Genomic DNA, 26,311 nt, shown 5'->3' with positions numbered 1-26,311 from the left:
ATGGAGTAAAATTATTACCGTTATCATTGTCATCATTGTCTTCACAGCTAACACTTTCTCTGAGCTTACCATATGCTGGGCACTCTTCTATGCACCCTGTATCTAGGCTTATTTAATCCTCATGATATAAACCCAGGAGGTCAGCATTATTAATATCTCCATTTTATGGAGGAAGAAACTGAGGTTCAGCCCAGTCAAGTAACTTACCCCAAATCACATAACTAGAAAGTGGTGGAATTGGGACTTGAACCTAGGCAGTCTAGTTTCAGGGCCCTGCCCATTAACATTACTATCTTGCGTGGTCTTTCTCCTTCATCTGAGTATCTGTGATTCAGACATGGATGAACACAGTCTCTGAAAGAACCTTAGCACATCTCAGTAATTTGCAAATATAGGCTATTCTCTGAATAAATAAGAAAACAAAAAAGAATTTACTGTTTGTGGCAATGGAAAGGGGCCAATCTGAAAACAGCAAATTTATCTTGAAAGAAAAACATGTGAAACTAGGTAAGTCATCATTAGTATTTTCAAGATAACTTAAAGACCCATCATATCTATTAAATGAGAGCAGATTGTCATGAAGAAGAAACATAATCCAAGATCCATAATCCAGCCCATAAAGACTGCAGATGAAAATTATAGGTGTCATATTAAAAACACAATAGAAGCAGTGTCTTTCCTGAGTCACTGAAGAAAACCAAGATCACAGAAGAGAGAGAGAGGCTTAAGAGCTTCTTCAAGAGCTCTGTGGAAAAGATTAAAGAGGTGAGAATCAAAGAAGAAAAAAAAGAGATAAAAATGATATCCCTGAGACCCAACATGCATGTAATAGAATCCCTAGAAGGAAAAAGCAGATCTGACTGCCTGGAAGTCATCTTTGGGCTTGACTTAAGCCCTCACCTCCACACCATGACACTGTCCTACACAGCAGGGTAGGGGTCCCAGTCAGCCCGGTGCCTTGGGAAGAATTTGTTGCAAGGTTGAACCTCTTAAGCTAACCTCTAACCCACAACACACAAAAAAGGGTGTAATTAGGGCCTAACCAGTGGTGGGAGTCTGTGCACTTCCTGTTTGTATTCCTTTAGAGAATCAATTTACTAATCCTTTGAGAGGTCATCAGGGGAAGAGAGTACCCTGTTCCTGCTCTCAAGGAGGTTCCAATCTGTTGAGGGACTCAGTCTACTTCTAAGACACCTAAGATCATGTGTAAGGAAGATGGCCATCACAGACACACGAACTCCTTTCTGGAGCTCCACATCGCCTGTCTTTCTGTAAACTGATTGCTAAAATGACTCATTTCCCCATGTACAGGGCTCCTCCAATGATGTCACTACAAAATTGCTTAGATATTATTTTAAAGTAGCCATCTTACTTTAAATATGGTATATTAGTCCATTTAGCATAGCTATAAAAGAGTACCTGAGGCTGGGTAATTTATAAAGAAAAGAGGTTTATTTTGCCTCATGGTTCTGCAGGCTGTACAAGAAGCGTGGCACCAGCATCTGCTTCTGGTGAGGCCTCAGGAAACTTCCACTCATGGTGGAAGGAGAAGGGGGAGCAGGTGTGTCACATGGTGGGAGAGGGAGGAAGAGAGGGGGGAGGGAGGTCCCAGACTCTTTTTACCAACCAGATCTTGCATGAACTCATTACCACGGGGTTGGCACAAAGCCACTCTTGAGGGATCCACCCCTAAGAACGAAACTCCTCCCACTAGGCCTCACCTCTAATTTTGGGGATCACATTTCAACATGAGATTTGGAAAGGACAAACATCCAAACCATATCATATGGGAATTGAAATTTTTTATAGATTATTTACAATTATACCCAGACCTGTGAAGAGAATGGCCTTGGGATCAGTCAGACCTGGATTTGAGTCCTGGCTCTTTGCAGCTTCTATCAAGTGACTCAGCCTCTCTAAGGACTGAGTGTCCTTATCTGTATGATGGAAATGATAGTACAGCAGCATAGTGTTCCTCAAACATTACTGTGTACATCTTGCTAAAATGCAGATTGTATTCAGTACCGGGGGTGGTGCCTGGGAATCTGCATTTTTGCAAGCTCCTGGGTGCTGCTATTGCTGGTCTGTAGGACAGGCCTTGGCAATCTGTGGCCCTCAGACTCATTTTGTTTAGCCCCACAAGCTAAGAAGGTTTTTTTGTTTTTTATATGTTTAAAATCTTGTAAACCACAAGCAAATAAAAAACTTGAAAAATATGTGACAGTGACCATATGTGGCATGCAAAGCCTGAAATATTTACTGTCTGGTTCTTTACAGAAAAAGTGTGTTGCCTCCTGTTGCAGATTCCAGTACTACTGCTGCTTTATCCCCTATACCCTTGGGCCACCTGAATTCACCTGCAGCTGCAGGCAAAGGCATTTTCCAGCATGCTAATAATTCCCATCTCAAATACCTGTGCCTCTCTCTTCTCTGCTGGAAGGCTTTATTTTTGGCACTAGGTGAGCTTTCTCAAAGACCTGGAGACCTAATTGGAGCTGGGGGGAAAGTTAACTTCAATCAATAGGGAACAGAGTCAGATGGGTAAGTGTGCCAGTGTCCCTGTGAGTGGATTCTGAGGTTTGCTCTACGCTGTTTCACAGAGCGCACCCATGAGAGTGAGTTCCATGTGTCCACGTTAGTGACCTGCTTATTAAGGCACACTTCATTGGCTTTATCTTGGCTAGCTCTTCCTTTTGATGTGCTGGTGCCAGCTTACATAGGTTTTTGAGAATCAGTGTGTGCATCTCTTCCCTCTGTGTTCAGTGATGTCATGATGGTGACCTAAAATTGACTATGGTGTCATATTTATACCAGGGAAATCCCCAGATGCTATAAATCAGGTTGTTGTTGTTGTTATTGATTTTTTTTTTTTTTTTGAGACAGAGTCTCCCTCTGTTGCCCGGGCTGGAGAGCAGTGGCGCAATCTTGGCTCATTGCAACGTCTACCTCCTGGATTTAAGCAATTCTCCCACCTCAACCTCCCCAGTAGCTGGAATTACAGGCACCTGCCACCACGCCCAGCTAATTTTTGTATTTTTAGTAGAGACCACCATGTTGGCCAGGCTGGTCTCAAACTTCTGACCTCAGGTGATCCACCTGCTTCTGCCTCCCAAAGTGCTGGGATTACAGGCATAAACCACCTTGCCCGGCCTGCTGTTATTGTTGGACAGCCAGATGTTAGACACTTACCAACATACCATTTCCTCTCTTGTCCTTTCTGGCACAAATAAACAATGTGCACCCAAGTCCTTGTCTCAGGGTCTGCTTTGGGTAGAACTCATACTAGGAGAAGTACCTACCTGCCTCATAGTTTTGATGTTCTTGCACCAAAATCACACAAGATCACATCTGAGAATCATTAGCACAAGACTTAGTACGTGACAGTCACTTAAATGTCAGTTCCTTCTTTCCTCTCTTTCCCTTAGGAAAAGGGAGACGCCACAGCATTTTCCAAGACACCTGCCCTGCAGGCTTTTGGTACCAAAGTCAGCTCGGGCTCCCTGGGCCACCTGGTCACCTTACTGGAGGTTACAGAATGACTTATTTGGCCTGCGTCCACACACACAGACCACCACACACAATGGGCAACAGGACATGAGCTGCAACTTGAATCGGCATCAGGAAGGAAGCATATCCATTGCAACTACATGAAACTGAAAACATGTGGGCAAGGCAACCATGACGGCACCAGCATATTCTGCCAACTCCCACCAATGGGATACAAATAGTGCCCCTTTGTGCAGAGTTGACAGAAATGAGGCTGGTGGCTCCTTCAGGGTGCTGTAAAGTGAGGTTGGAACTCAGAGCAAGAGAGGAAGAGGTGAGGCCCAGAAAAGTGGGAAGAAGGAGATAGAAAAAATGTAGAGACAGAAAAGGCACAGCCTGAAAGAGACTGCCAGGTCGGAAGAAGTGGCTCACCCCTGTAATCCCAGCACTTTGGGAGGATGAGGCAGAAAGATCACTTGAGCCCAGGAGTTTGAGATCAGCCTGGGCAACATGGTGAAACCCCATCTTTACCCAAAATACACAAAATCAGCCAGGTGTGGTGGCACATGCCTGTGGTCCCAGCTACTTGGGAGGCTGAGGTGGGAGGATCCCTTGAGTCTGAGAGGCTGAGGCTGCAGTGAGCCAAGATCTCACCACTGCATTCCAGCCTTGGTGACAGTGAGACCGTGTCTCTAAATAAATAAATAAATGAGAAAAGAGAAAGAGACTGTTAGGTGCCACCCCATATCCATTTTCCCCTTCCTACTTAGTAACGACCCCAATTTTTAATTCAGTGCTCAGCCAAAAGACCACATGACCCTACTTCCCTTGTAGCTGGGTGTGAGTCTTATTCTAGTCAATGAGATAAAAAGTGGAAGTTGTGTGTGGGGCTTCCAGGAAGGCCCTGTAAAGGATACTGACTCATCTAACCAACAGGCCGTTTTGCCCTCCCCCGCTTTTTCCTTATTGCAGCCTGGAGCTTGGTGTGACAGTTGGAGCTCCAGTAACTGTCTTGGGTGATGAGTTACCCTGGGATGGAAGTCGGCGCTGAGGATGGTGTGTGCAGATTGCAGTGTGGTTCTCTCTCCCACTCCACCCTGGATCTGTTGACATGCCTCATTTTCTGCTCATCCTGCCAGCTGCTGTATGTCCTTCCTCACGTCTAGCCACAGTGCCTTTCAGGATGCCAGCTCTCTGTGCTACAGCTGTACCTCTTGCCTGAATTACTCAGGTCTATGCTAAGTTTTGGGCCCTTGCAACTTCCCTAGATTCTCCCCAGAGTGAGAGTACAAGCCCCTATTTTCGGATTCCCCAATCAATATGGGGGTTTTGCCACTCTGCAACAGGGATCAGTTCTGTAGCAGTGTCTGGAATGACTAGCATCTAAGCCTTCTTTCCTTCCTTTCTGGTCCGTATACTTTTTCCCCAACTTGTAGAAACTTTATAGGTGGCAAAAGGTACAAGGAACAAGATAATGTCTCTCTTTTGTTATATATGACTCTAAATTTCAAAACATCTATGACTTTTGAAACACAAAACTGTCAGAATTACTTCCCTTCTTCTCCCCATCCTGTGATAACATCCTTTCCCTGAGATAATAAAAGCAGTTGGCCCAGGTTCCCAGAGTGGGGAAAGAGTTGGCAGCCATAGGAAGTACTACTGGGCCAAAACATCAGTGTGTATCTTGCAATATCTTACCACATTGAGAAACAGGGGAGGAGACACTAGGAGAAGAGCTGAACAGCATTAGAGCCGGAGATGGATCAGGTCAGTATTGGCGATGTAGTTAAGAGCAGTGTGATGCTGCTGCTGAAATATCAGAGTCCTGTATGTCTCCCGTCTCTCCTCAAAGTCCCATGGTGGAGACCTCATCACTCATCATGAGAGGAAGCTGCTCTCAAGCCCACCTCGCAGCATGGAGGAAAGGAGCCCACATCTGAGGATGCCCAGCATGGCCTGGGCCCTTGAACAACGGGATCACAGCCAAGGATTCTCACCCCTCCAATGTGGCAGAGGGGCCCCACTCTGGGGAAGGTGGCCTGCTCAGGGTCACAGAGGGTGGAGCAGCTTTCAAGGCACCCAGTATTTAATAATTGATCCTGTCAAAAATCATCAATGGGTGCTAAAACAAGTGGGTCTAAGTTTGTTGAGGAACAGGGATTCATAGCGTCTCCACATATGATATTCAAAGTCTCAAAGTCTCTTTCAAAGCCACCAAATTTAACATCACCAGTTATGGGACAAATTGACATTGTGTGCCTTCTGATAGGATGCACTGAGAAAAACACATCGCTTTTGTGACATTTCTGGCCAAAATGTCTAACCTGAATCTAATCACAAGGAAACATCAGACAAACCCAAACTGAGGGACAGTCTACAATAGTAACTGGCCTGTATTCCCGAAAAACGTTAAGGTCACGAAAATTAAAGGGAAGGCTAAGGAGCCATTTCCAATGGAAAAAGACTGAAGAGAAGGGACACCCAAAAGCAACGTGGATTTGATCCTAGACCAGAGAGGAAAGGGTGTTTATGACAGCCATCTTTGAGGCAGGCAGCTGCATCTGAAAGGGCCCCTCGATTGGATGGTGGCATTTCTCTCCATGTTAACTTCCTGATTTGGGTGATTGTATTATCTTTATGTAAGGACGCTTGTTCTTAGGAAATAAATGCTGAAATATTTAGGGATGAAGGAGCATTCTTTCTCCATCCCATTTCTTCCCCAACCCCTTCTCTTCCTCCTTCCCTCTCCCAGCCCCAAGCAAGTATGGTGAAATATTCATCAGTGGGGGATCTGGGTAAAAGGTACCGGGGAGTTGTTTTTGGCACCATTCCTGTAAGTTTTCTATACATCTGAAGTTATTTCAAAATAACTTATTTTCAAAAAATAAGTTATTAAAAGCTACCACCCCAGCCCCCACCCTCTAAAAGATTTGAGGAACATGAGATCAGGGAGGGGAGGAGCCCTGAGTGCCCCCTAAAGGCCCATGTTCAGATCATAAAGGGGCTTTGAAAAGCCTGAAGTCTAACCCTCTCATTTCACCTCTGAAGGCTGAGACTCCAGAGAGGTACAGGCACACAGGTCCCATGAGCCCAGCGCACACGCGTGTAAGCCCCTTGCCATACTGCCTCCCTGCTTCTGAATCCCAGATCTGCCATTTGTAACTAAGAGAACTTGAGCAAGCTACTGACAGGCTCCAGGACCTGCTACCCCCAAATATGATACCTTGGCACATTGACTGTTTCAAGCTGAAGGAATCTGTAAAACAGCAGGTGCAGGAAGATCTCTCTGGCCTTTCCCTGAGGCAGGTCATAAGCCCCTCCATGAGAGGTGCCCTTTCTATGCCTGGTGAAGAGGAGGATCCTTATCTCCAAGTCACAAGGACACGTAGAGGAACCTAGATGCAGGCTTGCTGTCTCCCCAAGCTGACCACTCTTACTTCCTACTTTTCTTTTGTCCTGTCACATTTTCCCAAGAATCTCCATTCTTCATCAAACCTAGCATAAAAACATTCAGGTTTAACAACTTCTTTGGGTCTTCACTTTCTCATACTCTTCCGTGTCATGTAAAATACATATATTAAATAAATTAGTATGTGTTTCTCTTGCTAATCTGTCTTCTGTTACAGGGGCCCCAGATGAGTCTTAGAGGAGTAGAAGGGAAAGATATTTTTCCTGCACTACCCTGCGTATGCTTTCTAGTCCCCAATTTCCTCATCTGGAAAATGAAAGGATAAGAGCACCTCTTGGGGAAAGGAGTGAGATAAAGTTCATGCACAGCACTTAGCACAGATCATGCTCCATCCATGACTGATCAATGTCAGTGTGTACTACTACTGTTGTTGTTATCACTGTTATTTATACCCTGACTCACTAGCCTGGATTTACAATGGAAGGAACTGATTAATGTATCTGTAAGAATGTTTACAGTTGAGAGAGACAGAGACAGAGAGAGAGAGAGAGAGGAGAGAGAGAGAAAAGAAAAGAAAAGAAGAAGAAGAAGGAGAAGGAGAGGAGGAAGAGGAGGAAGAAGAAGGAGGAGGAGGAGGAGGAGGGAAAGAGCGATAACACAAGAACACAAGGGAAAGTATTTTTTAAAAAGTAAATATGTTATCTCCTATAACAAGAAGTCTGGATATGAAATGGCTCCCCAAGGGATTCATCAGGTGATTCATTGCTGTCACCAAGGATACAGGTTCTTCCCCACTAACTGTCCTGCCAGCCTCTGCTAAACTTTGGGATGGATCCTTCCAACATCCCACATTTGCTGTTGAAGTTTTCGCATCATAGGCAAAAACAAAACAAAACAAACAAAAAAACCAACCTCCGGAGACAGACAAGTGAAAGATCTCTGTTTTGTCTCAATCTTTAAGATCAAGGAAAAATTCCTAGAGTCTCATTAAATGTCCCTTTATATCTCCTTTTTCAAAATAACTTCACATGCCCTATGCTCAACCAAACTTTTATGAGGACATGGGATGAGCTTGTGTATAGGTAAGAATTACACTGACCAGAAGGGAACAGAGAAACCCCGTATAACAGTGTCTAAACAAGACAGAAGTTGCTTTCTTTCACATTTTGGAAGTCTGGCTATGCAGTTGGGAACCTCTAGCTTCAGGAACCCAGGCTCTTTCTAATCTCATGCTCCTCTGTGCATGGTTCCACTCCAAGTTCCTTCATAGCCCCAAACGGCTGCTCCAGCTCCAGTCCTCTTGTACTCATTTCAGCACCAGAGGAGAGAAAAAGAGAGGAAAAGCAAAGTTCCAGGCCGGGTACGGTGGCTCACGCCTGTAATCCCAGAACTTTGGGAGGCCAAGCCAGGTGGATCACAAGGTCAAGAGATCAAGACCATCCTTGCCAACATTGTGAAACCGCATCTCTACTAAAAATACAAAAATTAGCCAGGCATGGTGGCGTGCACCTGTAGTCCCAGCTACTCAGGAGGCTGAGGCAGGAGAATCACTTGAACCCGGGAGGTGGACATTGCAGTGAGCCGAGATAGCACCACTGCACTCCAGCCTGGGTGACAGAGCAAGACTCCATCTAAAAAAAAAAAAAAAAAAAACCAAAGTTCCTTTCTATAATGGACACTTTTAGAATTGTACATTCTACATATGCTGACTCCACCTGGACAAATCTCAATCACATGGCCTTACCTGGCTGTGACAAAGGCTGAGAAATGTCTATCCTGCACAGCCATGGGCACAAATAAAAATTGGAATTTCTATTGCTATTTAAAGGGGAGAAGGTGCAGCTTACTGGGTGATAACTGGCAGTCTATGCCACACATGATTCCATCAGCACTGGGCATGACCTGGCCTACCTGAGGCCATGGCTGCCTCATACCTGCACAAAATCAGGTTCAGCTAACCTGGTGGCAAGGTTGGGAAGGGTTGTTGGATAGGCAATCACAGGTTACAGAGACTAGCAAACTCCCATCACTGCTTACCAGGTTACCCATTAGTAGGAATGAGCAAGTTTTCCTTTTGGTCTTTTCAATGTACCACATCTTCCTCCTACATTCTCTCTCCTCTTTCTCCTCTAGAATAAAATCTATAAAGCACGCAGTTGCATTATTCATCTGCTAGTCACACAACTCTTGTGCTCAGTAAGTGCCTGAATCACTTGTGAGACCCAGAGCACAGAACATTCCATCCCCATCAGATCCACTTGGGGGAGGAGGTGCTATTACCCTGAAAGTCATTTCTACGGTATAAATTCACCCTTCTTTGCAAAATGATTCATTTTTAGTGCCCACAAATCACTCTTCCAAGAATATCACCACACGTGTGGAGGGAGATTCTTTCCCTCCCAAAAGCTCAACCGTTGTGGATCTGATGACGTTATTTCCAGAATTCAGAATGAACAGAGTTACTGGGAATAAAGGATGTGACTTACAAGATGACACATGGAGGAGAGGAACATGATCAGCTCAGCTATCTAGATGTATTTAAGTATGGTTTATCATGGGGTTTCACGAAGAAGGCTCCATGTTTAAACATCTGGCTGTTCCATCTTTGCAGGAGACATTTGTTGCTTCTCTCTGTCCAACATCCAATTCCTTGAGTTTTATTGACAGAATCCATATTGCCCTTGGGAAACCGGCCCTGCAGAGGTCTCAGTTCAAGCTGAGACTAACACCACCTTTGTCTTTTGGAGTTGACATGTTACTCATGCTGTTATAGAAGTATTGAGTTCCCTTGTCCACAGCAATTTGTTCATAATTGGAAAAATGATCCCAGTCACTCAATATATCCCATTACCTGGCTTTTTATCAAAACTGTAGCAAAGACAGAGGCTCCACGTTCAGCTTGACTTGCGGTTAGGAAAATGCAAATCTAGAGATGCTGGCTGCCGTGATGTGAAGAGAGGCCACCTAAAAATGGAAGGTTTTACTTGTCTCGGTAACCTATTAACTCCCAGTACAGAAGCCATTCTCTACTTTGTCTGGTTAGCAAAACCCTGATTTTGTACATAGGGAAGCAGAACCAAGAGGTTTAGAGAGAGCTTGAATTTTCACTTCATATGTTAAGTGCCTGGGTCCACCATACCTGAAGGAATCTCACTTAAATTTTCCATTAGTGAGCCAACGTTTTTGCTTAAGCCAATTTTACTTGGATTTATATTACTTGCAATCAAAGATCCTGGTTAATTACAGCCATGTCAGTCATTGAGCTTCTCCTTTATTTGACATTGGTATGCAGTTGTGCTTCTTTTTTTTTTTTTTTTTTTTTTTTTTGAGACAGTGTCTTGCTCTGTTGTCCAGGCTGGAGGACAGAGGTGCAGTCTCAGCTCAGTGAATCTTTGACCTCCCAGGCTTAAGCGATCCTCCCACCTCAGCTTCTCAAGTAGCTGAGACTATAGGTGCACACCACCACATCTGGTTAATTTTTGTATTTTTTGTAGAGACAGCATTTCGCCATGTTGCCCAGACTGGCCTCCTGGGCTCGAGTGATCCTCTTGCCTCAGCCTCCCAAAGTGCTGGGATTACAGGGATGAGCTACAGCACCTGGCCTAGTCTGTGCTTCTTAAAATGGTTTCTTCTCCTTGAATATCCTACAATGAACTTAACCATGAGCATTCTCCAAGGCTTGGGCTGTGATCTCCTCTTTGAGGGACACACAGTTCAACCCATACACCTGGGAAACAATGTGAGATGGGGTTTGGTATGCAGGATGGTTATCAGGGAGTGTTCATGTTGACACACGTGAAAGGAAGATGAGGAAGTAGGACCAGGCACGGGGGAAATTCAGCTATTGAGGCAGGACCACTGACTGTCTTGGCCAACCCCACTGGAGGACCTGGAGCTAGAATGGCCCTTCAGAGTCACTTAGTGTTGGGAGAAGAGGGCCAGGCCCTTATATTCTCACATCTGTCAGTCACTGGATATTAGGCTGCACTAGGAAGGGGCACAACCTTGGCATGACAGTGGCATGCAGCTGAGGCAATCTCTGAGGGGCTGAAGCTGGAAGCTCTCTGCAGACACCACTGTCAGCAGCTGGGCTGTGAATCCTTCACTGAAGGGTATCTGGGGACAGGCATCTGAGCATCCTCCATGTAAGTTGGTCCCTCTGCCTGCAGGAACCTGCTTCCTTTCATCACTCCTTCAAGCCTAATGGTGTTGACAGCCTCTCAGTTACCAGCCCTCTGGCACTGCACCATGCCTTGTGGGATTCCTCTTTCCTACTTACACCTTTGCAAATGGTTCCTTTATTAAAATCTCCTCCAACTGTTGTCAAGTCCAAAGCTTGTACTGCTCACTGCATGACAACTATTAGTCGAAAGACAAGATGTTGGGGCAAGGAAAGAGATTTTATTTTGGAGGGCCAGCAAACTGAGATGGCAGACTAGTGTCCTAAAGAAACATGTTAAGCTACTATGAATTTAGGGCTCCCTTTATTTTAGGGAAATGGGGAAGATGCAGGGGGTTGAGGCCAAAAAGTGACAGATGACCACAGACATCTGAGTGGCAGTGAGGGTCAACTTCTTTTTCCTTGCTCAGGTCACAACACTCATGAAATTTTAATATAACATTGTTACTTCTGTGTATACCCTTGTTTTCTCCTCGGGTGTTAGTTTCGGGGAAGGGCTATTCTCATCCTTGCTTTAAAGTTAAACTATAAGCTACATTCCTCCCATAGTTAGATTGGCCTATGTGCAGAGACAAGCAAAAACAGTTAACCTAAAAGATATTGATACAGGAGACAGAAAGAAATTATTTAGGCAAACAGCGAGGGCAAAAGAGTCCTTGGTGGAATTTCCCTTTTAACAAAAAGCAGTCCCAGAATTATTTATTTTCCAACAAAAAGCGGCTTTAAAAAGTTGAGCTGCAGACATAGATAAATAAGCAAGCTGGAAGCTTGCATGAGTGAATGCTGGCAGCTGTGCCAATAGAAAAGGTATGTTCAACATGGAGGCTTCATCTTGCCTTTTCTTTGTCACCACATATATGGTAAAGGAATAGGCAACATGGCACTGGCAGGTAGAGAACACATCTGCATAATAAAAGATTAGGGTGGGGATGGCCAAATGGCATGCCTAGTCCTAACCAGTTTTCAAGCCTTATGCAAATGGCACACCTGGTCCGACCAATCTTTTGTGCCCTATGTTAATCAGACACCACCTCCTCAAACTCATCTATAAAAACCCCTGCCTTTTGTTGGGGGCCAGAAACCCACTGAGGACCCCTCTCTCTGCAGGAGAGAGCTCTTCTCTTTTGCCTATTTAACCTCCACTCTTAACCTCATTCCTTGTGTGTCCATGTCCTTGATTTCCTTGGCATGAGACAATGAACCTTGGGTATTACCCCAGATGAATGATGTCGCTTCAATATCATCATGGGAGGCTGGACAGAAGGGGTATGTGTGGAGGGAGTTAGTTGTGCTAGGCTTCCTTTTTATATCACATGGCCATCATATTGAGTGTGCTCTCTGCTTCCTGATGGGACCCTGACTGATGTAACCAAACAGGTCCAGAGTACTCCACCTCAGAAGATGCCACTGTGGCATATTGAGTATTTTGAGGTAAAGGCAATCAAGAATCTGCAGCAGATACAGGAAGAGCTCTCTGCCCTCCCTTGATCTGCCTAAGAGCTGGGAATAAGTTTCCCTTCCTTTGTGAAGGTGACTCCTCACTAGCACCAGGAAGGGAAGGGTAGTAACTCTCATCAACAGAGATAGGGAGTTGACACAGAGATGAGTTTGCATAAACAGACCTTGTAAAAATAATGCTTACTGTAGAAGTGAGGGGAATTTTTCCCTTTACTTTCTGAAGATTCAATTCTTTAAGTCTGCTGAAATAAACTGGCAACAGACAGAGTAACAGGAGAAAAAGCATCCAAATTCATTTCAGTCCATGGTGTCATCACAGGCAAGTCAATACCCAATAACCCAATGAGGTCTAGAAGCTCAAATGTCACTTTATGTTATGGAAAAAAATGGGGAATGGAAGATTCCTGGAGGGTAGTTGTGACAACATATGGGAGGTGGGGGGAGGAAGGCTGTTTTTATGCAGATAAGGTCTCCCAGGTAACAGCCATCAGAAAAATAGGTGATTGCCTGTGGTAAGCTCTGTCTTGAGGAGGTTTCAGACCTTTATCCATCTTTAGGCAGCTAAAACGGCCTCAGAGAAAAACCTCTGCTTCCATCTGCAGTTTACCATACTAAGGTAGATCCGCGTAAGTTTCCTTTAAGAAAGGACAGCTTTTCAGGTCTATTCCTGCCTGCAGTTCTCTGAATAGCCAGTTTGAAATACATCAAGGAAGTGTGTTCTGGGGTGGCATATTCTTGCCTTCCACATTAGCTTCCACTCGTTCCCCCATGAATTCCCTAGTCACTTCCTTACCCTGCACTGTCCCTCAAAGCCCAAAGCCCCTTTCATTCTTTAAAATGGTATATAAGCCCCCAAGTCTAACCACTCTTTAGTTCTACTTCTTTTCTATGAACCCTCATGCATGTAAATATTAATAAAAATTGTGTACCTTTTCCCGTTAATCTATCATTTGTCAGGTTAATTCACAGGCCCCCATTTACTGAACCGAAGAGGGTAGAGGAGAAGTTTTTCCTCCTAGACATGACCTTAGGTTCACCTCAGCAGAGTGTGGAGAACATCACACAGCCAATTAGGAGAAGGACAAATCTTGATTTTATTCCCTCACTCTAGGTTCTGACCAATGGTACTGAACAAAACTATCAGGGAGGCCACTGTGGATGGGGGAGTGTTGGAAATATAATAAAAAGCAAAATCTTCTGGCCAACATGGTGAAACCCCGTTTCTACTAAAAATACAAAAATTAGCTGGGCATGGTGAGGTGTGCCTGTAATCCCAGCTACTCAGGAGGCTGAGGCAGGAGAATCATTTGAACCCAGGAGGCGGAGGTTGCAGTGGTTGCCACTGCATTTCAGGCTGGGTGACAGAGCGAGACCCTGTCTCAAAAAAACCAAAAACCAAAAACAAAATCTCTTTTTTTCCCAACCCAGAAAATATCTCCACAAAGCTAAAAGAGAAAGAAAACAATTTGATTATTGAATGAGCATTAAACCAGATGTGATGCCCATCACAGGCAATGCTGCTGAAAGGATTGTAAAGACAGAAAGAAATCTCACTCTTTTATGTAACTAAGTGGATGCAACCCATTCAATATGTCAGGTAGGTTTTGCAATTTGGAGTCAGGTGACAAGTTAAGCCTGTGTCCTCCCAGGAAACCGGGAGCTGGGATTTATCTTCCTTGATGATTACATTTCAAAGAGAAAGAGGTGGCTCCCAGTTCCTTGAGGAAATATTCTTGAGTTGTGAGACTGATCAGAGGCTATTTAGCCATTCAAAAGATTTACATACATTTGAGAAGGACAGAAAAAGTAATTCTGAAAGAAAAGGAAGACAGGGAGAGAAGGCTCTTTCCTTATTTTTAACAGGGAGAAAAAAAATGCTATTTGCCTTACAGAAGCCAAGGCCACACTCCAGCTGTGATAACGGAAAACGGGTGCAGCAAGGAAGAGGCCAAGGAGCTGAGGGTCCCTGCTCAGGTCCCTTGGGCACTGGCTCCTCCAGCCACCTACAGCAGGGACAGCTGTTGGCCTTTTGTTCAGCAATTTCAGAAGCAAAGAGAGGGCTCCCCTGCTCCCACACCTCTCTCTCTTACCTGTTCAGCCATTTCTCAAAATATCTGTTTTGGGCTCAGGACACGCGACTCCAAAACATGACTGTAGAAGACCAGAATAAGCTGCCTAGGCATATTCATTATTTTGAACTAAAAGAAATCAAGAACAAGCCAACACAGTAAAAGCTCTTCATGTTCCCCTCCACTGTGTAAAACAGAACTGAAACTGCCTTTGCAAAATGACTGAGACAGTGAAAGAGATCTAACTTAACCGACTCCATTTTGCTTCTAACCTCCAAGCTGTCCTTGTTCATTCCTGGGCGTAGGCCGAACTAACTTTAGGAGTAACTTAGTTTATAGTTTTGTAACAGCGCTTTCCCAAAGCAGATGTCCTTCTTGCCTGGGGACTAGATTGCCTTTGTAGGACTAACATTGGCCACAAGATTGGAAATTATGGTTTAGGAGTCATGCAGCTGGAGGCTGCAAGATTCTGACCCTCCCTAAACTGCTCCTAAGATCAGTGCTTGAGATATTTTGTAGACCTTGCACTTGATGGATCAGCTGGCACCACCCAGATGAATAAACTGGCTCATCTGATCTTGTGGCCCCCACCCAGGAATTGACTCAGCAAGAGAAGACAGCTTCTACTCCCTATGACTTCATCCCTGACCAATCAGCACTCCTGGCTCACTGGATTTCCCCCATCCACCAAGTTATCCTTAAAAACTTTAATGCTTGGGGAGACTGATATGAGTAATAATAAAACTCTGGTCTCCTGCACAGCGGCTGTGCGTGAATTACTCTTTCTCTACTGCAATTCTTCTGTCTTGATGAATCAGCTCTGTCTAGGCAGCAGGCAAGGTGAACCCCTTGGGCAGTTACAAACTCCCCTTTTGTAGAGAGAAATGTATAAAGGAAGTTTTCATTAGTAAAGATATCTATACCAGGAAGAAAGCTGCTTTGAGCCAACTTTTATTACCTGAGAGACTCTTATCTGCATAACAAGGTAACCTTTATTTTCACCATAAATTTCCTCCTCTCACCCTCCTACGATCTGTCTCTACCATTCCCTAGAAGCCCCAAACCCTTATGCCTTTCTGTAGCTCAGATTAAGTGTCAATCATCTGGCCTATCTTTTTTTTTTTTTTTAAGAGAGAGATGGGGGTCTTGCTATGTTGCCCAGGTTGGTCTCAAACTCCTGGGCTTAAGCAATCCTCCTGCCTCAGCCTCCCAAGTAGCTGGAATTACAGGCATGAGCCACTGTGCCCGCATTGGCCCTTCTTTGAGTCTTATGTTTTCATGGGGCTCCTGTGTGTGCATATGTACATAATTAAAATGGTTTCTTCCTGTTAACCTGCCTTATGCGAATTTAATTTGTAGACAAGTTCACCGAGGAGTGTAGACAGAAGCTATTTTTATTTCCCCTACACTTTCAGCAGGAGCAGGGGTTGTGATGGCTAGAGAGTGGGCTCTGGGGTCAGGTGGTATTATGGGCTAAATTGTGTCCCCCTAAAAAGATATGTTGAAGTCCTAATTCCCATTACATCAGAATGTGACCTTGTGGCAGGCCAGGTCTCACTAATGCAGGCCTCCAGTACGACTGTCCCAGCACTCACTGAGTAGCTAGGTTAAACAGTAAAAGCTGATTGAGCCAGTGCTCTTATAAAAAGGCTGAAATATAGCAAAGAGCCCAGCAAGAGTTTTGCCTAGGCTTTTCCTGAGCCTTGAAGCATGACAATATAACAAAGGAATTCTTAACAATACCTTTTTAGGATTAAACAAGTTTTATTGGGGGTCTGAAATAACTCCCCAGGCCTCCACAAACAAGTTTACTGGGGTCTAAAGGAACTCCCCAAATCTTTATGATTTAGCAGGAGACAAGATGAGGGTAATCACCCCAGCACCTAGACCCATTTAGATTAAGTAAACTTACTGAGGCTTCAGAGGAAGGTCTTCAGGACTCAGACCTTAGTTATAGATTATAAGAAGTTAATCACTTATGTCTTTGAATAAATACACACTTACACATAGAAGGTATATAAGCTCTGGTAAACTTTATTATTTTGAGTTGGTCTGGCAATAATTTCCAGGCCTTCTCCCTGTAACCAGTTACAGAAATAAGGACTCTCTTCCTTCCCAGTTCATCTGCATCTCGTTATTGGGCCACAAGAAATAGCAGCCCAACCCTCAATTTGGTCCAGGAACACATCTTCAGCAAGAACCACAAGCAATTCCGCATCATCAGCTGGAAGCTGGATGAGCTGCACTGCCAGTTCCCAGTTCTGCTGCCAGGCAGCCTGCACTTGCTGCCGCTGCTCACACTCCACTGCAACATCATGGAATCCTATCCATCTTCTTCATCGATGTGGTTTGTGGACTCTGATGACCCAAATCTGACATTAGTTCTGGAATGTACTAAGAACAAGTTGACACCAAGAACCTGGACACCCTCCACTGGTGAGAACCTTATTTGGAAATAGGGTCTTTGTAGATTTAACTTCCTTCCACAGGTGTTGAGTGCGATAACACCCTCAGTTATGATGAGGTCATTAGGGTGGGCCCTGATTCAATATGACTAGTGTCCTTTGACAAAGAATCTTTGCTTGGCCTTGAAGTTTGCTTCACACACGTCAGTAATGCTTATAAACTTTTCCTGGCCCCTTCTGTGTACTTCCTTGTAAAATCCAGTTTCAGCAAAAACAAACAAACAAACGAACAAATGTGAAAGGAAAATATCTTGGGCCCCCAAAATCACTAAGCTACAGGGAAAAGTCAAGCTGGGAACTGCTTAGGGCAAACCTGACTCCCATTCTATTCAAAGTCATCCCTCTGCTCACTGAGATAAATGCATATCTGATTGCCTCCTTTGGAGAGGCTAATAAGAAACTCAAAATAATGCATCCATTTATCTCTTATCTACCTATGACCTGGAAGCCCCCACCCTGCCTTTCCAGACTGAACCAATCAATGTTCAATGTTCATCTTACATATGTTGATTGATGTCTCATGTCTCCCTAAAATGTATAAAATCAAAATCAAACTGTGCTCCGACCACCTTGGGCACATGTCATCAGGACCTCCTGAGGCTGTCATGGGCGTGTGTGCGTCCTCAACCTTGGCAAAATTTTCTAAATTAACTGAGACCTGTCTCAAATTTTCTGGGTCCACACAAACAAACAAAAAACCCTGCTGAAGCAGCTTAGGAGGAAGCTCCTCAACCTCGAGATCTGATCATCCTTGATATCTGATCAGGTTCCTTATCCTCCACCATCCCCCAGGTGATGTCCAATCATTCCAGCCTGTCTTCAGCAAGAATTCTAGTGGGTTGGTTTAACCAGGATCCCCCTTACCATTGATGTTTTCCTCTTGGTAATTTTCCACCCACTGACCCCCACCCTGCTCAGTAGCTATAAATTGGCTCATGTTGTATTCGGAGTTGATTCCAATCTCTCTCCCCCACTGCAAGACCCTTTTGCAGTGTTCCTCGTACCTATTGCAATGGTCCTGGATAAAGTCTTCCTTGCTGTGTTTTAACAAGTGTCACTGAATAATTTTTTCTTTAACACCAAACAAAAGAGGGAAATTTGAACATAGACACAGAGGACTATGTGAGGACACACTAGGAGAACACTGTATGAAGAGGCCCACAGAGATGAGACTCATGCAGCTGCAAGCCAGGGAATGCCAAGAACTACTGGCCACCACCAGAAGGTGGAGGATGCAAGGAAGGATTCTACCCAGAGTTTCAGAGGGAGCATGGCCCTGCCAAAACCTTGGTTTGGGACGTTTAGTATTCAGAATTGTGAGACAACAAATTTCTGTTGTTTTGAGCCACCCAGTGTGTGGTACTTTGTTATGGCAGCTCTAGCAAACTCATACAGATGGAATCCAGGCTGAGTCAGACAGACACAAGTTCAAATCTTCGCTTAGCCACCTATTGGTTGTGAAATTTGAAGGAAATTTACTTAATTGCCCTGGGTTTCCATTTCCTCTTCCGTAAAATGGAGAAATAATATTAATAGCACCATTGTTTTCAAGTTCTGAAGATACAATGTCTGTAAGGGCTTGTGCCAGTCAGCCTCCAAGATGGCTCCCAATGGTTCCTGCCTTCTGCTTGTCACTCCTTTGTGTAGTCTGTTCCCACAGTGAATGAGGATAATCTCTGTGACCAAAAGCATATTGCAGAAATACAAGGATGTCACTTCCAAGGCTGAGTCATAAATGACATTGCAATTTCTGCCTAGCTCTCTCGAATCACTGCACTGGATAACACTGGCTGCCATGTCATGAGGGTCACGAGGACTCAAGCAGCCCTGTGGAGAGCTGAAGACTCCTGCCCACAGCTAGGCAGCCATGTGAGTGAGTTATCTGGAAGTGGCTCCTCCAGCCCCCATCTAGCCTTCAGATGACTGCAGCCCTCAATGACATCTTAACTGAAACCTCATGAAGGACCTTGAACTAGAATCACTCAGCTAAGCTGCTCCTGATTTCCTGACCTGCTGAAACTATGCGAAATAATAAATATCTCTTGTTTTAAGCTGCTAGGTTTAAGGATTGTTTTTTAGCACAGTCATAGGTAAGGAATACAAGGCTAACAGTTGCTAAGTAATCGCTCCATAAATGTTAGTGGTTGTTTGTTTTCCACATGACTACTTAGGAATATGCCTTTACAGGCACTTTGCTCCTAAATCCAAATTTCTAATTGATCTTGAGTCAATGTCCAGTTTCAACTGGTAATTAGACTTTTATACGGGGGGGCTCCACTTGCAAGTAAGACTGGCAATGTGCATGGTTCCCGCTTTCCTTGAACCATTTCCCAATCCTGGAATCATGTCAACCTCTGCCTCACCCAACTAATATCTGCCCTTCCTTTAAGGTCCATCAAGAGCCTGCCTTTGGGAACAGGTCTCACCATGGCTCACACCTTCTATAACTCTGAACTTACCTCCCGATGGACTCCCACAGGATTTATTGCCTAAACTTCCAGTAAGTATTTATCTTTCTCTGCTTTATATTGTAGCTTACTTAAACAACTCTTATATTTTCTTATTTTTTAAATGGGTTACACATACCACAACTTCAGTTAGAATGATATTTGAGGTCACCTCTCTGAATTTACCTTCCAACATTCCTAGCAGAGAACCTTGCAAGTGTGCAGGTTTTGAGGAACAAATTACTGAACGAATTAGTATAAAATTTGAAAGTAAAAACATCTGGCTTACTGGCTGACTTTCCTACCCCTCACCCTCCTTTTCTGGCTCTTTTTAACTTACTTATACTTGGAAGCTAGGAACAAATTAGCATTCATCATTAATATATGTAATGAAGCCGTTTTCCACGTGCCTGGCTCTATCCGTGAATTTGTCCCCTGTGTAGGAAGTGATACATGGTATTTCTCTCTCTCATTCTAACTCAGAAGGCCTTTAACATGAGCTGAAAATATGAGGCAATTAACCATGTAATTCAGACAAAATCGCCTGGAAATGTACTTCGTGAGTAGGTACACAGCCCGGTAATGGAAGACTTGAAATTCATTCATGATAGATATGGAATCATTTATTAGCAGAAGCGTGGGCTGTGCCGGGAACATTTCTAATCTGTTAAAGTCAGCATCTTAGAGCAAAGCAGGCTTGATGACACAATCTCCCTTAATGCTTCCACTAGAGACAGAATCTGCAACTGTGAAGAGAGGAAGCAGCACTGGTTTGTGTGGAGAGAGTTTCACTGTCATTTCTGTGCTGGCTAGGGTTCTAGGGTGGCAAGTAACAGAGACTGCGTCACAATATTAGGCCAAATTAACAAACAATAAAGAATTTATTGGAAGCTATGGTATAGCTCTCAGAATGGAAGAAAAAGCTGGAAAATGAGCCTTTGGAAAAAACTGGAACCAGAGAAGCTCTAGGTTTCTTGGTAGCAGGAACTAACACTGGGACTTTTTAACTTGGGAGCCCCAATGGGATCTGCCAGTACCCCTGCTCACAGGGTGCCACTGCCAGGATGAATCCACTCCAACTACTTTCTCCCTATGCCACCTGCCCTCTACCATGTGCCTTAAATGGGCATCTGTTGTTACAGATTTGCATTAAATTTTAGTGGGTCTTTTCAGTACCCATTCATTCATCTACCCAGTATTTCTTGAAAACTGTGCAAACCTTGTGACAGGTGTTATGGAGGACTGAAAAGTAAATTCATTACAGGTTCTGCCCTCTATGGAGATAAGTGCTCAAATATTCTTAAGATGGGGTAAAAAGCTGTGCACATCATGATCTTTTTATTACACAGGACAGAAACCAGTTTCCAGTCATCTTTAGGAAGGAAGAGAGATATTGGTCCCAGACAAAGGAAAGTCCAGTGACAGAGCTAGCTGAGACATGGCCGGAGGCAGGGGCCAGACACTGGGATTGGGACTCTGTCCTTGCCCATCTCTTGCTCTTCTCTCTCTCTGCTCCTCTGTTCTCAGGGATGGTCTCTGAAGCAGGTCATGATGGTGCCCCGTGTATAGCCCTTCTGCATTTGGCATTCCTGGACACACAGCTGGGACTCCTCAATGCAGCTCTGGTGATTCTCAGCCTGGGGACTTTCTCTTGCCACAGGGGCTGGTTCAGTCTGTTGTGGGCAGGCAAAAGAACCAGGGAGTTAATGGCCCTGGTAGCAGCCTTCAGCCAAAGACAGACCAATTTAGTAGATTCAACAATGAATTACTACTGTCTTTGGTTGGGAGGACTCCTGGACGTGTTCTATATTTTCTCCAGATGTTTACAACAGTGCTAAGCCTCAGTTGCCTGCTGTGGCAGCCTGCTCTCCAATGTACTCTGATTTAGCCCCCTTCTCTTTCCTGTCTCACTTTCCTATTCTCCTTCCCATGCTTCCTTGGAGTCTCCAAAATAAACTTCTTGCACAGAAATCCTTGCCTCAGAGTCGTCGTCTTCTTAGGGAGCCCAGTCACTGACTCCCTGGGTGGTGGTAAGGTGGCTGCCAACAGTTGTAGGCTTGTACCCTGCCAGTGTCTGGTCTGGTGGAGACAGAGATTTCTTACAGACACTTCCATTAGAATCCTGAGGCTGACTCTCATTGTTCAGAGTTGGCTACATTCCCATCCCTGGGTTGAAATATACTCATTGACTAGTTCCAGCCACCTACTCACCAGGGAGCTGAGAAGGATGGAGTGAATTCCACTCAATCCTCATGGTCTGGGAAGGGAGGAGGAATAGTTTTCTCATGAATAATGAGGATACTGTTGACAGTTCAGGACTGAAGGGATGGTGAACAGGTCGAATCATCAGGTGTCCGCTGCATGTGGGGTCCTCCGAAGGGGACAAACACAGTTCAGAGGAACATGACACAGGCTCTAACTTGGCGGGGAAAATTGTAGGAGGTTAAGGATCAAGGAACCTGAGATATCACCTTCTGAATTACCTACCAACCCCCCTTTTTAAAGCCACTGAGACTGGGCTTGGTGGCTCATTCCTGTAATCCCAGCACTTTGGGAGGCTGAGGCAAAAGGATCGCTGCAGGTCAGAGTTCAAAACTAGCCTGGGCAACATAACGAGACCCCCATCTCTATTAAGATAAATAAATAAGTCAGTCACCAAGAAGATGGCCAATATTCTTCCTCTTAATAATGGCATGTTTTGAAACACCATGTCATCCAAGCAAAACAGCATGTAGTCAGCAGTAATTAATTCATTCTCATATTTTTAAAACTGATAAATGGCATTATTGAGTCCATGTTCCTAATAATAGAGAAACATACCATTTCCAAGTGGTTATTGGAAATATGAAAAAGGCCTTCTAGTCTCTTCTGTTCTTCTTAGCCCCTAGGAGCTGGGGGATCCCGTCATTTGATAGTTGAGGTTCTCTGGTTATACACAAAACTCTTATCAGGAGATTGGCTAGCAAATTGGGCAATTTTCATTTCTATTAATAGTCTTTATGGCCTGGTGAATTACCCTTCAGGTCACATCTCCCAAAGAAATCCCCTGGCTTCATCATCACAGCGTTTATGTGCTAGAAAGGATCTTTGAGAGATTACACATTTCATGCCTAACTAAGGAAATTGACATGACGGGATGAACCCAGGTTCTCGCATTAATTCACAAGCCATGCGTCTCGGGCCCCTTCTATGTGCCAGGCATCTTGGGGAAACAGAGTGAAGAAAATGGAGACAGTCTTTGCCTAGGAGGCAGACAAAACTTAACAATAAAAACCATAGTTGGTTTTGGTCTACGATGTAAAGAGCTTGGAATCACCCTCACAACAAGAAAAATGCTGAACACACTGGAAATCAGCAGCTCTTAGATCCATCAGAGAATTTTGCTTACAGGGCAAGCTGCTGCCCCCAAAAAACTGGAGAGACAGATGGGTGGCTATAGAGAATTCCAGCTTCCTGAGAGCAGACTTCTTGGCCGAGCCAGGATTGGGATGAATGTGTTCAACTGTAATTGACAAATTACTGGAAGCTCGGCGTGGACCGGATTGAGATGTAAAAATTCTGAGGGGGTTAGTCTTAGGGGCTGCTCACACTTTTGTGGGTTTACCTTCAGGAGCCCTACCAAGTTCTCGCAGTGAAGATCAGAGAAAAAAAATCCCTCATGCCTCTGGCAGGGAAACGGAAAAAGGAGCCATTTTTAAGAACTTGCAGTGCTAAGTGCTATGGAGGGAATAAAAAGCGAACACTGAACAGCAATGAATGAGGAACCCATGGGAGCAGGCAGCACAGAGGCCTGAGTGAGCGAGAGCTCAGTCTGTCCCAGGAACTGAGAGGAGTCCCTGGTGGCTGGAACATGGTGAGGGAGGGAAGGTTGGAGAGGAAGCAGGGGCCAGATCACCCAGGTTCATGGGAGTTTGGTCTTTACTTTTCCTCTAACAAGCTTCATTCTTTATTTTTATTGCTCATTGTTATCAAGGCCCTCAGAAACAAACTTCATTCTCTTTTTTTTTTTTTTTTGTGATGGAGTCTCGCTCTGTCACCCAGGCTGGAGTGCAGCAGACAGATCTCTGCTCACTGCAACCTCTGTCTCCCGGGTTCAAGCAATTCTCCTGTCTCAGCCTCCCGAGTAGCTGGAATTGCAGGCACTCGCCACCATGCCCAGCTAATTTTTGTATTTTTAGTAGATATGGGGTTTCACCATATTTGTCAGGCTGGTCTTGAACTCCTGACCTTGGGTGATCCACCTGCCTCAGCCTCCCAAAGTGCTGGAATTATAGGCATGAGCCACTGCGCCCAGCCAAGCTTCATTTTTTATATACAAGCTTGTTAGCAGATGAGCTGGGACATGAGTCTAGGTCTCCCTGCTTTCAGTCTAATGCCTGCTTCCTACTGCCCGAACACATAAAGTACTAATTTTACAGTGTACGGTCTAGAAAAAACATACATTCAGAAGCAGGTAAGATTTTCAGCCTCCCCAAGCCATGTAGGGTCTCCTACAGGGGCAGAGAAGTAGTAAAACAATCATATGCGGTTGGGTAGCCCGTATAGAATGCAGACTAATTATATTCAAATCCTGCCTCTGCCACTGGCCCGCACTAGGATCTGGGACAAGTTACACTACTTTTCCAAGCCCCTGTTTCCTCTTTTGAGGAAAGGAGAAAATAAAAATACCTCTAGATAGGGTTATTGACACAATTAAATTAAATGAGATAAAGATTGATTTTTCCCCAGACGTGTTCATTCCCTAGTCATCCATCTCAGTAAATTGTACCACCTCCCATTTAGTGCAGAGGCTCAAGACAAAGCTATTAGAGTCATTCTTGATGTTTTTCCTTTTTTTGAATCCCAAATCTATCAATCTACTCCAATGATTCTATTTCTGAAACATATCCTAAATTTGTGTGCTGTGGTTTACCTCCATTGCCCACATCCTTGTCCATGACACTATTGTATCTTACCTGGTCTACTGCAATGGTGTCCTAACTGGTCTCCCTGCCTTCTTTTTGTGTGCTACAACCTATTTTTTCACAAAGCAGCTGTTTATACTTGTTAAATGTAATTTGACTATGTGTAACTCCTTAGATTAAGCGCATCCACTGGCTTTTCGGTGTATTTACAATAAAATCCTTAGTCCATGCCTCTCTGATCTTGCACGTGCCTGTATCTCCATTTCTGTCTCCCTCTCTGCCACACTCTGTGAGAAAAAGTGGATCATTCCGTGTGATTCTTAACCTTCTGAATAACCCTGCCATGGTTTTACATGGTAGAGGAGACTTCCTCGTACCTGGACTTGGGGCTTGGCCATGAGACTTCTTTTGGCCAGTGGCATATTAGTGGTCATGACATGGAAAGAACCCTGAAATCTGTGGATGGTGCACTTTATCTCTCCCCTGTTCTTCTGGGAATACTACCAGGAGAAGGGTGTGCCCTAGCCAGCTGCTTGTCCAAGGAAAGCGAGAGAAGATTTGCAGCAGATTTTAACCTAACCCATAGTCTGGAACCAAGCCTGGCCAAGCTGCAGCCAGAAGAAGAGCCATCCCAGAAGACTCCTAGTTTAATGTTAATGTTTAATATACTTGGACCACCAGTTTTGTTTCCTTTCCTGAAACTTTCATGCTGTTCCCTCTGTTTGAAGCTATTCTCTTTGGAACAGAGTTTCTCAACCTCGGCACTACTGACATTTGGGGCTTGATAATTCTGTGTTGTGTATGTATGCGGGGGAGTTGGGGGGAGTGTCCTGTACATTGTAGGATGTTTAGCACATTCCTGGCCTCTGTTGACTAGATACTGTAGCACACCTTCTGGTTGTGACAACCCACCATGCCACTAGACATTGTCAAATGCCCCCTGGAAGGCAGAATTGTCTCCAGTTGAGAATCACTGGTCTAGAACATCCCAGATCTTCACAAAGCTGGCTCCTTCTTGTCATTTAGGTCTCACCTGTGATGCACTTCTTCAGCAAGTCCATACCTTGATCGTCTTGTTGGGGATCAGAACACAATACTCCAAAGTACGGCGCTTTGGCATGCTGAGTACTTTGAACTAAAGGAGACTGGATGGACCTCTGAAGGACCTCTGAAGCAAGCAAGGTCTCTCTGACCTTCTCCTCCCCTCCCCCCAGTCTCTGCCCCTCTTTCTCCCCTGAAATGAGTCACAGAAGCCAGAGTTCTTCTTCCTCAAGGTGGGTCATAGAAACTAGAACTTCTCTCCCGCAAAGCAAGCCATAAAACCTATGTAGGCCTCTCTCCCTTCCCACTTAAAGACCTTCATCTCAGAAGGGTCCTGCCTTGTACCAGGGTTGGGTGGAAGTGGGGAGGAATGCTACACGGAGAGCCGAGAATCAGAGCCGACAGGCCTTGATGGGTGTGATATTACCATGTATTTTTTGGTCCATCCCGACTGCCAGCTCTCAGTTCCTGTAAGCCTTGTTATTTCCTAAGTGTTTGGAGTAATAAGAACATCTTCTGTTAAAATATTTGCTCTTTTGTCTTTGGTTCCTGAAGTAGCAACTAAACGATAAAGGTGAAAGACAGTCTTTTGTTAATTACACCAAGCTCTTTCAAACACACCTGGGCTTATGTTAATTAGACAGTTTTTGGAAAGCCCCTAGATACTACAGGATAAAGTTCTGGTTGCCAGGAGAATCAGCCTTGTGATCAGAGGGTTGGAACTTTCAGACCCACTCCCTAACCTCCAGGGAGGAGAGAGGTGATGAAGGTTAACTTGATAGCTAGAGGCTAATGGTTTAATCAATCATGCCTTCGTAATAAAACTTCTATAAAAACCCAAAATGGACAGAG

General features: G+C 44.5%; 1 protein-coding gene and 1 long non-coding RNA gene across 6 annotated transcripts in view; one reads left to right on the top strand and one right to left on the bottom strand.

The window, feature by feature from the left end:
* Nucleotides 1–5,495, bottom strand: part of LOC129058234 (uncharacterized) — a 69,510-nt gene extending 64,015 nt beyond the window's left edge. The window contains exon 1 of the long non-coding RNA XR_008523257.2: nt 5,185–5,495. This is a non-coding gene — a long non-coding RNA (uncharacterized LOC129058234). The remainder of the gene's footprint in view (nt 1–5,184) is intronic.
* Nucleotides 4,455–25,984, top strand: LOC129058233 (uncharacterized). Of its 5 annotated transcripts, none has more exons than XM_054550584.2 (5): nt 4,455–4,630; nt 13,962–14,130; nt 16,722–17,038; nt 19,458–19,567; nt 25,445–25,984. In XM_054550584.2, exons 2-5 carry the CDS (start codon nt 14,108–14,110, stop codon nt 25,484–25,486), a joined length of 492 nt encoding a protein of 163 aa, XP_054406559.2. In that variant the 5' UTR covers nt 4,455–4,630; nt 13,962–14,107; the 3' UTR covers nt 25,487–25,984. The 5 variants fall into 5 exon arrangements, with proteins under 5 accessions (XP_054406559.2, XP_054406557.2, XP_054406558.2 ...); XM_054550582.2 differs by having other exon boundaries at nt 4,462–4,717; XM_054550583.2 differs by lacking the exon at nt 25,445–25,984 and adding an exon at nt 21,042–21,482 and having other exon boundaries at nt 4,462–4,630.
* The last annotated feature ends 327 nt before the right edge of the window (nt 25,985–26,311 follow it).

This window comes from Pongo abelii, chromosome 2, assembly GCF_028885655.2.
Source record: "Pongo abelii isolate AG06213 chromosome 2, NHGRI_mPonAbe1-v2.0_pri, whole genome shotgun sequence".
Lineage (NCBI taxonomy): Eukaryota > Metazoa > Chordata > Mammalia > Primates > Hominidae > Pongo > Pongo abelii.
Note: the sequence above shows the minus strand (reverse complement) of the source record. Positions and strands in the feature narration are given on the sequence as shown.